The 12,647-nt window shown below is 45.5% G+C and overlaps 1 protein-coding gene across 1 annotated transcript in view; it reads left to right on the top strand.

The window, feature by feature from the left end:
* LOC142588821 (fatty acyl-CoA reductase 1-like) overlaps positions 1-8,890 on the top strand; it is a 60,920-nt gene extending 52,030 nt beyond the window's left edge. Inside the window, exon 14 of the mRNA XM_075700637.1 lies at positions 8,553-8,890. Within this exon, the coding sequence (XP_075556752.1) occupies positions 8,553-8,631 (79 nt within the window). The 3' untranslated portion in view covers positions 8,632-8,890. The remainder of the gene's footprint in view (positions 1-8,552) is intronic.
* The last annotated feature ends 3,757 nt before the right edge of the window (positions 8,891-12,647 follow it).

Genomic DNA, 12,647 nt, shown 5'->3' on the forward strand with positions numbered 1-12,647 from the left:
AAAAATGTCTAGCTCCAGATAGCAAATTACTATGATCGAACAATCAAATCTGATCAAAAAGAAGGAAATAAGTCACATTCTAAATAACGATATAGAAAATATTGAGCACGCAGTACCAGTCAAGGAGAGTGGGAACGTGAAATCAATAAGAAAATAAGGAATCTTGACGTAGCAAGGAACACGATGATTGTAGTCAAAGGTAAGCAGGACAATGTCAGCGGCAATAGTGACAATATATCAAAGGCAGCGAAAGAATTCTATAGTGTAATGTACAATATTTGTGCACGATACCTGAGTATAGCGCTTGTGTACGCCCTCGTCATGAATGTTTGTGTGAATGTGCTTTTGCAAGTGCGCTGCTTCGACAAAACCAAGAACTGCCACGTGACTAAGACCGGACGTGATGACGAACCGGAAATCGAAGTTGCATGCAAAACTAGCGATGAGAAAAGGACCTCACAAGACCAATCAGTCAGCATAATTAGTTGTTTTGCAAAAGAAACCGGCGAGAAAAATGAAGTTTTAACAACTTGACAAGCCTCATCAACCACATAACAGATATGATTAGGATAAAAGGAGCAATAACAGTCGACTTGATAAAAGATTGAGCGAATATTGCACTGGAAAAGCTTGCGACCCTTTATTATGAATACATGCCACACCGCGTATACTATAGATTAGCAGGAACGCAAACATCATACTAATCCATAGTTCGGAGGCGTTAAAGAATTCAAAGGCATATAGGGCTATTGACGTTCTTTCCGTATTGTAGAACATAATTACTAAGGTAATTGCCCATGTGATTAGGACAATGCTTGATTTCAACCAACAAGGAGAACAAGCTAGCTTCAGGAAAGAGTAGTCGACAACACACCCGTGTCATAAGATGGGCACTTGAGAAATCTGCGGAGTTTACCCAACGTCTATATGTGACTATCGCAGATTACAAAATGGTTTCATTCAATTTTTATACGAGCACTTATGGAGGCGTTACGTAGTAAAGATGTAGAGCGAACATACCGAATAGTCTCAGCAAATATATTTAAAAGTTCTACACCAATCCTCTATTTCCTATCCTATTCTACAAACCTCCGAAAGAAAAGCCTAAAATACCGATTACGAAGGAGACAAAGGATGGAGACAATCTCTCTAATGCTATTGACTGCATGCTTAGGCGTATTCGAACTCTTAGACTGGCGAAGAAATAGGCCTCCGAATTTCAACAGAAAAACGTTCGGCCGAGTGTACGAATTATTCACCTGCAAGATAAGCTGCAGGCGATGTCTTTGTCTTCGTCGGCAGCCATGAGCTTTGGCTGGCCCGCTCTCTTGGGGCCGACTGTGCCCTATAATCCTATGCCACTTTAGCTTTGGAGACGCAGTGAACGGCGCTTCGGAAACAGCCGCTGACGGTCCCAAAAGGCATGCATTTGAAATGGCCCAACCTTCTCCTCGTCATAATTGTAGATAGTGAAGCAAGACATGTTGATATCCTCGGCCTTATAAGGAGCGAGCCGTCTCGCAGGGTTGAACCTGTCTCGCATCGGCAGCTCGCGTACTACATGCTAAAAGCGTTTACACTTGTGGCCGCTCGTCACGAAATACACAATTTTCCGACCGCTTTATGCCAACTGAAAGGAAAGATTCGCGGTTGTCCATTCGTTTGTAGTATGACTCGCTCTCTCGCCGGCAGAAATTTTTGCAAAGCAGAAAAATGTCCATGACATCTATATTTATTAATAAAGATATTGCAGCAGGCTCAATGTACTCTGGTGGAATCTAAATAGATCCATACTTGAAGTGCTAATTTTTAATTTCTGTGTTATTCTAATGTCAGCACAAGGTCCTACCGAAGGCCCTAGCTCAAACCGCATGATCCACGTTACAAGCACTGATGTCTAGTACGTTTCGCTAAATCCTGCTTTGCCGCTGTCGGGTTGGGCGCAGGTAAAGCCATCAAGAGGGCGGCGTCATGCGGCAGCTTGTCCCATAGGTACGGAGCACGCTGCACTTACTAGCGCGTGTGGTTCGAGAATATTGCGGCCTTATATTTCTTCGTTGTTCACTGCCTTTTAGGGGATGTTACCTTTCATGCCCGTGAAGAGCCTTTCCGGTAATCTGAATACATTTGCAATACATTTTTTACACGAAGCTATAGATGCCTAGGCGAAACGCTCGCGGTCCGACCACAGAAACTCCCTTAAAGGACACTAAAGGTTACTATGAAGTCAAGTTAAAGTTAGGAAGCAATGCTCTAGAACGTCTAAGGCGTCAATATAATCGTAAACAGAGCTTTAGTAACCGAGAAAGTGGGGCAAATGCACGACACAATTTGAGACCTCCCAGCGACATTCCGGTACTAGCCCGAAAACGAAGGCACTCCTCATCATAATTTATGTCCCTAGTACTCAACTACTCGTATTAAAAAGATCATTTCATTAAATTTGTTTATAAGACGGAAGAAAATGCTACTTGTCTACTTCTGTTCGATTCTAAGAAAAATAATATTTTGACGTTACCCTTCAGGTTTAGTTTCTTAAGGTTTCGTTTTCGCTCGACTCTGTGCGCTCGACTCTGCGCCCCGCGCGCTTTGGAGTTTCAGTTCTTTCGTTATCGCGTTGTGCTGCGCTGGTTGAACTGGCTCGCGAAACTTGCATTTGGAACAAGCAGCGAGAATGCCACGTCCATGTGATGTTGTGAGATGCGCGAACGGTCCGCGGAACTTGGCTAAGGGCAGTTGCAGCGGCGAATCCAACGTTACTTATAACTGTGTACCAAGGAGTGAACCTCTCCGTTCGAAGTAGTTAAGTGCCGTACCTCTGCCACAGAGCGTTGGCAAAGAGCGGCAAATCGCATAGTGTGCTCGCTGCACTTCAGTCTAGAGGATTACATGTTCAACACCGACTTACTGAAGTTGCGTGGAGTGCCCTTCAAAGGAATGCTTTCTCGTAGCGCTGTTGCGTCGGTCTTGCCTGCATTTTCTGAAGCGCAAGAACAACTGCAGGTCGAAGAGCGGCATCTCGTTTTCACGAAGGAAAAGCTACAAATGTGCGAATATGTACAGCCATGACATACATTTGGCCTCGTAGTAGTACGCAACGACACCGACAGCGCGAGCCCTCAGCAGCAGGTCACGTTCATCAGTGCTTAAATCGCTGAAGTCGAGCCCAGCATCGCGAGCCAATGTGTCGTTGTCAGGGTCGTCCATTGCAACCAGCGTCAAAGTTGGCGTCTAAAATAAAGAACCAGCTTATCGTCGCGCGCTTTCCCTTCCGCTAGCCACCATAATTCCGCTTTCGCGCTGGTGTCGGCTCTTTCTTGGCTCTGTTTCTGGCCGTGCGTTTGCGTTTTGCGCAGAAAAGCCGTAGCGCCGTCTGCGGGTGCCGTTTTACTCACCGACGGCGCAACGCCAGTATGAGACCATGACGTCACCACTCCTCGATCGGAGGGCGGCCAATTTCAACTGCGCTAGAGGTATTCTCTTAAAATAAGTCTCTTCTTCGCATGAAACACGCGTTCCGAGGTTTTTGGGTTGGTATTTTAACAGTCCACGCTGACTTAATATTAATCTTTAATGTCCCTTTCAGCACATGCCCCTTTAAGCAATGGCTCATACCTCCGTAAATGCGGCCTCCACACTACGACAACAGAAGTAAAATTCTGCGCCGTAACAATGAGCGGCAACGGAACCAGCTGTGGAGGACGACGAGGCTCGAGTCATTGCGGATGATGATAGTTTTTTGCACAACGGAACCAGCTCCGGATGAATACGACGACGAGCGTGCGAACAGTGGCACTAGCGCGTTTCCGCGGTTAGCGCCAAGAATTTTTGCAGCTAAGCTGTATTGACCCTTTCCACGGCGATCCCGTGGGCGCTCCCATGTTTGATCACGTGGTGACGTGTCCCTCGGCTGCCTCAGCTGCCTACGTTGCCTCTGTGTTTACAATGGATGTGCATGACGCCGGTACGGCTCTTAAAATCTTTCGGTGGATATCACAGACGGTGACTGTGTGGACGACATGCGAAGCGTTGCCTACAACTACCAAAGACATGTAAGCGCCATTGCAGCTTATTAAGCTTTGTTGAAACGGCGCGAGCAGCGTATAAAATACTTGTAATAAAAGCGTGGCTAAAATATATTGCAAGCTATTTTATAGCTTACTGCTTATTAACTAAATCAATATGAGTGTGTTTAACTATTCGTTATTTATTTAGCAAATACTTTTAAGAAGCGGCTTGTCACGTTTCTTACTCGGTAAAGTTCCCCGGATTGTCAATAACTGGTTTCATTTCTGCCTGATCGCTCCGCGTGTGTCTGTTTCGATAGATTTGTTCTTGCTGGGCACAAGGCTTGTAGCGCAATGTTCTTTATGTTGTAATACCTTGCAGTAAATAGATATTATCGTCAATCAATCGCTTACTGTGTACAGTGTTACGAAAAGCTCAACAACGAACATTAGTGTGCTGTCGGTGCAGTCGCCGTCATCCATGGTTCGGCGCATTCATTCACGTGTGCGCCCGTTCCCCTATTCTTGATACGTTGGCGTTAGAGTAGGCGTAAGCTTACGTGTGATTTGGAGTGGATGTGAGTAGGTAACGCACAATACACTTACTCTATGCCAAGAAGCGGCGCTACTCGCTTTGACACCGCATAACGAGCGGTACTCACTCGTTAAGACGTTCCGCGGTTGAATTCGTTTCCCTGGAGAATAGCGCGTAAACGCTGACGGATGAGGGAACCTTTTTTTTTATCCTCGAGGGAAGCCGTACATTGCAAAGATACGGCAACACAGGCAGATCTTATGTAGCACCGGTCCGTGAATTGGACACACAGATTCACTTCTTTCTTTAATATGCAGTCACAATTTTTTGCAGCCAACTACTGCACATGTGTTCAGTCCACTGGTCCATATTTTGTAGCACGAATGGAGCATAGAGCACTAGCGAAAACCCAGTTTCGACAGCATTTTGACAGATCATCCCACAGAAGCAGTGCGCTGAGGCAACATGCGGCGTGACACCTAAAGCGCCATCTCTTTTCTCTGGAACAAAGTGCTTCGCGGAAAGGGTCCATGTGCCTAGGCGAAACGCTCGCGGTCCGGCCACAGAAACCCTCCGGCGGAAGTTGGGGCACGCCACTGTCTACGTCGATAGCGCCGTCGTTTCTCTGTCGCGGGAGAGCGACGACGTGGAGCGGTCTCTCCCCGATATCGGAATGGTACGGCCACCATCGTTCACTCTCCCGACGAGCAGCTGTCGTAGTGCCAGCGCCTAGGCACACGATAGGGCCCGCGATGCGGAGCGCTAGACTTGGCGGCTCGTACGGCCGGGACAGCTCGCGAAGCGGAGGCAAAGCGGCAACGTTACGCCTGCGACGCCGTGGCCGAGCGAGACCGCCAGCGCCCACGTCGGGCCGATGATACGGTGGTTCGGGCCCGCGATACAGATCAGCGACAACGTCGACGTCAACACAAACACCAGGGCAGGAAGTTTCAGATTCGCTGGTTTTGTCATCTGTACGAGGGTGCATGGACGGCGTTTTTCTTTTTGTACAAAAGCGTTTTCTCGATTGCCAGTGTTTCCAGTGCGCGCCTCTTATCGTCATGAATGACACTGTCGGCGCTGCGATGGACAGTTCTGGACATTTTTTCCACACCACTTTTCCTGGCCTGCTTGGGTAAAAGAAGAAATGCCGGGCTCACACGGGCTCGCGAAGTGCCGCTGCAGGTGTCAATCTCCGCATGGCTGCTATTGGCCGTTTTTAAGCAGGCGCTCTTTCGACGCCAGCGCCAAAGTCCCCTTCAGTTACGGCCCTAGCCGGAGTGCGATACTTTGATGAAATGGCGGCGCATATGATTCTTTACGTTGTCATGACAACAAGAACAGCAACCGCATGGCGCCTCCTCACCCTAGCGCTCTTTCTTGTTTTCTTTTTGTTTTTATTATTGCGATCCGCTCCGCTCCCTTTGTAGCCTTAGCTATGCCCCGTGCCATCGCGTGCGCATCGAAGCAAACATTAGCGATGCCTTCGTACATAAACAATCCTTCTTACCCGTGTTTCTTAATATGGAAAAGGCGTGCGATACAACTTGGTGCTATGGAATCGTGCGCAACCTCTCGGCATTGCGTATCGAGGCAGTATGCTTTATAGAAAACTACCTACGCAACCGCACAGTCAGTGTAAAAATAGCTAATTCACTGTCGCGTACATTCATACAGGAAACTGGGGCACATGGAGGCGCTCTCAGTTTCAGGCTCCTTGTCGTTAAGATGAACACAGTTCGTACCTAATTACCACCAGCTATTCTTTATTCCGTCTACATAGACGACATACAAATAGGTTTAATATCCTACGGCCTAACAGTCTGTGAGTGAGAAGTACCACCGTTTTTGAACAAAGTTTCTAAGTGGGCAGACGAAAACGGGTTAAAAGTGAACCCCAACGAATGTACTTGTGTTCTTTTCACCAAGAGGAAAGGGCTTGCTGGAGATCCCGCTGTCAGAATGTATGAGGAACAAATACTTGTGAATAAAGAGCACACATTTTTAGGTGTTGTACTTGACTACAGGCTTACTTTCATTCTACACATAAAATGCCTTAAAGCAAAATGTTCGAAAACAATGAACTTAAAATCCTATCCCACACAACATGGGTTAATGACAGTAAGTGCTTGTTGAATCTTTACATGAGCCTAATTCGACCACGATTGGTCTGTGGTGCCGTTGTATACCACTCTGCCATCTGGGTATCAATCTGGCCGATGGCGCATTTAGAATAAGCTCTGTCGATAGTCTATAAATAGAGCCAGATGAGTGGTCACTGCATATTGAGAGAACATACATCAGCTTGACCTATTTTCTCAAAGTGCACACTAATCACGAACCTCCGTGTTCCACAACCGTTAACGACTCGACCTGTGCAATTTCTTTATAGACCCTCAATGAGGCTACCTTCCTCACTGCGTGTGAGAGAACTTAGCGAAGAAATGGTTGTCTCAATTTTGTAACATCACCTAATGCCTCCAGCTAAGCTATTGCAGGCCTGGGAGCGGCAGGTGATAGAATTTGATGTATCCTTTGTACAGGTCACAAAGCACGCTCCGGAGCTTGAAATCGCTATGCATTTCCGTGAACTTCAATCGAAGTGCTCCTGCTCCGAATTTGACACAGACGCGTCAAAGTCACATGCTGGCGTATCTTACGCGAGGTTCGTCTCTATTTTTCTAAATCTGACATACTGAACTCACTAACAAGTATTTTCACTGCAGAAGCCTAGGTAGTACTGTCTGCGTTAAAACATATAAAGAAATAAAACTTGAGGGAGCAATAATGTTCGCAGACTCGTTACGTCTTGTAAAAGCGTTAATGTCTTCATAAAATCATACAAATCCTGTTTTTATTGAACGTTACTCAAAGATGTGCAACATTTATTCATCTCGAAGACGTGTAGTTTGAGATGTAGTAGACAGGTCATGTCGTAGACATGGGGACATGCAGGTTCCTTGCCCCAGAGGGATCAATGTAATGCGCTTGTCAACAAAATCGCCAAATCAAAAACATCGCAAGGTGCTTTTGATTTGGCCCATCCCAATCATAAAGATGAAGCGTTTCCCACGAAACAAACTGCGAAGCCGCAGCAACGCTTGTGGGAGGCTGAAACGAGCAATAAGCTTCACGTGATTAAGCCGAAGTTAGATTTCTAGCCCCCAACTACAAAAACACGAAGAACAGATATCCCATTCAGCAAACTCAGAAACGGACACACATTTGGCACTGATAACTTTATCTCGAATTGTAACGAGCCTCCAACCTGTGGTAGATGTGTTGACAGGCTGACCATCCACCGCGTCTTCCTGGACTGCCGGGAAGCTGAGAGAGACAGGAAAAACATTTTGCTATTGCATACCCCTATTGCGTCCCTCTTCATCCGGCTATGTTTCTTGGTAGAGAACCGCTTTTTAAGACCAAAGCAGTCCTCATTTTCTTGAATGATGCTGTCCTACATGTCATAGGCCCAATAAATTCGTAGCACATCCTCTTTCTAGAGGATGCCACTATGCTAGTTGTTTTATATAGCACATGTCTCTATGCTCTTTTGCTTCAAGGGCTCTGTTGAGGCAGTAGTGCTCCAGCCAATTTTAGCATGTGACATATCTGTATATTGCATCATCCTTTAGCAGTAAATTTAATGCTCATAGTACACGTCACTAGTCATTGCCATAATTGGATTACACGCAGATCTTACGCAATTTACGGCAACTATTTTAGGCCCCTTTACAGCCACGTCACATCAACTTTACAGAACTAATCAGTCCACATTGAACTCATTAACATTGGCATGGCGCTCTTTGGCTATTCCTGGTCCTTGCGCCACTAAAGATCACGCATTCAATTTCCAAAGAATTCTGGTCGCATTACTATTTAGAAGTGTTGTAGTTAGCTATACAGTCATAAGTAAGGCGATGTCGAAATCAACATGCCGCGACAGGTCACTGCAGGAAACACAGGCTTATGATTTGATATGCTACATTACAAATTTGTATGTTTCTCAGGCTCAACGTCCTGCGCTGGTCCTGGTACTTGGTCCTGGCCGTAATTTCTTGGGGAGTGGTGGCAATGCTGATGGTTTAGGACGCCCGCTGCTCAGTACGTGGTTTGGTCACGGTGCTCCTAGGATTCCTGCCATCGCCAAAACCATCGCCACTGGTGCAGTGTGAATAAAATAGTGCCCTTAATGTATTCTAAAGGTGCAGGTGAAGGCAGTAGGGACGACGCTGGTTTTCCCTGATGGGAATCGCCAGCTTAGATATGCTGCCACACACTTTCTGTCGAAATGTGCAGAGCAACTTAGCGATTCAGACCTCCTGCCGGGCACTGAGGCGGGCGCTGACCACCGCCTCCGGCGCCAGCCCCCTCGCCCCCTCCCCTCGCCCCCCCCCTCTATGTTCCCGAATAAAAAGAGCTTCATTTTTCTATATCAATGTTTGACACGAGATTTTACCGGAACGCCAAGGAAGCTACACTGATCATCCACACAAACGGGGTAGCTCACCTGACTTGAAATATGGGGGGATCTTGGTGTTAGCATTTCAGAGAATCTGTCGAAAGTCATTCAGTGAAACGTGATAGCGTTTTTGGAGTAAAGACACTCATTCTTTATTTGGCATCGAAGTGTGGCGATTTCATCTATATTGTCGTGGTCATAAGTCATTTCTCATTATGGAATTTAGAGTTGGGCTGAAGTACAGCAGTCATTTAGATCCGCAGCCTTCTCGTGGGAAGGGAAAACAACAACCGAACAGTTATTCATCAACGCTTAACGCAACGTAGCAAACTGAGCAAAAATAACTATTAATTTCATAGCTTTTTCATAGCTTCTAATACATTCAGCTCTCTCGCAAAGATGTGGATGAATACGCAACGTACAAAGCGTATAGTCTCAATTCCAAGAAAAAAGATTTCCGGAATGAATTCTTAAGGTTTTGTTTCTGTCGGTTTCTTTTCAAATGAATGATGATGTTTATTTGTGTTCGTTTTCAAAAAGATATTTGCGTGTTTGCACAAATTTTTCTAGTCATCTACACGAAACCTTTGCCAAATGAAGCTGCACTTTGCGAAAGGCGCAGCATTATCATTAGAGAGTGATGTAAATAGCAGAGCATGAGTTCATAAATGACTTTATGACGGGATATAAGAAGGCAAAGTATATGTTAATGAGGTCACGTGCTGCGGCTGCAGGGACAGCGGAATGTGACGAATTCACAGTTTCCAGCATGCTCCATACTTCTTTTATTCCAGTTTCATCGTGATTCTTGTTTCTGTCCATAATCTGGGCTTAACATGAAGGACTGATAATTTGACGCCCGAAAGCGGAAGTACAGTCAACCAGAAAATTTTAAGGAACACGAGATCTGTGATAAAGCTGAATATCTGCGCAGCCACACAGCGCAGCCTAGTATTCTCATTTACAGCCTCTACCAGTATATGGTAGCAACATTGTAATATTCGGTTTTACTGACTACTAATAAAGCCTGCTCGAAAATTAAACGTTATCTGAGATCCCGTTGTCCTTAAACGATTGTGGTTGACTGTACATTAATAGGAGTAACAAATTGGTTTGTCTTGACTTTAGTGACTAAATGTACTCTCGTACACTTCCGGCTGTAGAATAAGGCTTTAACTAACTGTTTTTGGGTCAGTCATAAAAGTCACGCCCGTAAAATTCAACATAATTTGACATCTCCAGAACGCTGTGCACGGATACGCGAGGACCTTTGTGTGTTGCGACCAAACGAATGGTGAGTAGGATTGCAAGTTGCCACTAGGCGTCGATGTTAACCAAAGCATTTTCAATATTGGACGCACTCCGCAGTTCCCTCATGTGCTCATGTCACGATGACTGTAGTCGGTAATGGGAATAGCAGTCGAGCAATGTAGCAGCATACCAGATCGCGCAAATCACGGTTATTTAACGCTACCTTTGTTGCTCAGTCTATACGCCACGTACTCTGATATCTTCCCACTTTGCTGTGACAGTCGTTTGCCAAGGTTTCCGAGACTCATGAAGGCATGGCAACGACTGTATGACGCCGACGCAGTGACGATAGAATGACAAAGATGGAAATATGGTGATCGAACGAAAAAGACGTATAGCGACAATACCTTATTGGCCTCCTCCTCATAGAATTTGTCGAGCGATGAAATACAGGAATAAAAACTGCATTGTTATTGCCAAATAGGCTGCAAACGAATTCTTGAACGCTACACACTGTCAAAACAAATAAAATATGTACATTTTCATAAGGGAATGTACTCGTATGTCCCAAAAATAGAGCCCGAAATAATTGATATGAGAGCTTCGATGTTTTTTGTCAAATAAATAAGTACAGAAAATATCACACGAAGTTTAGAACTATATCAGTTCAAAATCAGCAAAGCCGTGCATGCCGCTGATATGAAAAACATAGAGGCCATGTAATGGACCAGTTGAGGACGAATATTTCAATGAAACTTTCTCATTGAAGAACCTTGTTTACATTCTGTACATATGCAACGGCCAGAGAAAAATCTCAATGACGCTCTCCTTCGTTCCAATGTATTGCGCATGAGATGACAATGACATCATGACCTCAATAACATAACTAGTGACGCAAGCAATTAGATAACTTGGACAACTGGGTCGGACTAAAGGCGCGACGACGGCCGCATGACAAGGGTCATCACGAAGGAAAGACTACAATGGCATCACTATGGCGGTATGACAACGAATGAATAACGACAGCATGAGGACGATGACGTGAGGATGACGGCAAAGCGAGTGTCGCATGACAAAGCTAAAATTACGGCGATGGAACAACCGCGGCGGCATCATGACCACAAGTCCGCAGGTAGTGGCTCAAGCTACGAGGCATCTTGGGTCACTGGTTAAAGCTGGATGGTGTGAAGACGACAGAAGATAGCAGGAAACTGGCATGACGACAACAGAACAACAATGGCGGCGTCACGACCAGGAGGACATACCTACTCGCTCAAGCAGGTAGACAACTTTGGCCACTCGGCCTGCATAAAAGGATAGATAGATAGATAGATAGATAGATAGATAGATAGATAGATAGATAGATAGATAGATAGATAGATAGATAGATAGATAGATAGATAGATAGATAGATAGATATTCAAAACGGCTGAAGTAGGCGCAATCCATTATAAAATTACGGTAGAACTCTAATGATGACTGTCGGCGGGAATGCCAATTCAGAAACGTAGCGGTACAGCGTATTCTTGAAGTTACGGTTACTTACCGAGCGTAGGGATAATTCTGAGGCATTCATTGTTTCGGCAATATGCCACGTACTCCGATTCGTGCCACTTCGCAATGACACTCACTTGCCAAGGTCACCCGTGAACAAGACTATACGAGAATGACTGTATGACGACGAAGACGCAATGACGATGGAATGACCGAGAAGGAATTATATGATGGCTTGACACAGGTAGTATAACGACGAGGGCCACAGGACAAGGACATGTGGATTCTTAAGTTGAGATGGACTGTGGGGCTGATAAGACACCAAGGGGGTATCGATGGTTTAGATGCAGCGGTGAAGCCCGAGGGAAGTTTGTCGTTGTAATTGACGATAGTTTTAGAGAATGATGCTTGGTGCCTGTCTGAAGGTAGTGTTGCAAGGTGGTGATAGGGTGCACGTGCAAAATGTATCATGTGCGTTCTCAGGGCTTCCACCGTAATGTGAGTTTGCATTGGGTGGTCCCGAGCAATCGCAAGAGTTGCCTCTGTTGACGTACATCTGGGCAAACTAAGGCAAACTCTGAGTGCTTGAGCTTGTGCTGCCTGCAGAGCACAAATATTTGTGTTGCAGGTGTTGTTCAGTACAGGTAGACTGTATCTTAAACAACTGAGAAAGAGAGCTCTGTAGAGTTTCAGCATTGAGTCTACTGACGCAATGTACACTGATAAAAGGGCTGCCCGGTGGGAGGCATCAAGGAACGATCGTTGATGTTTTGAGACCTAACAGTAGAGATACCAGCAGGCATAGAGGCATTGCGTAATCATGTACTGGTGGCATACGTGAATATATTGGGAAATATATACAAAAACGCCACAGCTACCTTATTTTCTCCAGAAGAAA

Source organism: Dermacentor variabilis, chromosome 7 (genome assembly GCF_050947875.1).
Source record: "Dermacentor variabilis isolate Ectoservices chromosome 7, ASM5094787v1, whole genome shotgun sequence".
NCBI lineage: Eukaryota > Metazoa > Arthropoda > Arachnida > Ixodida > Ixodidae > Dermacentor > Dermacentor variabilis.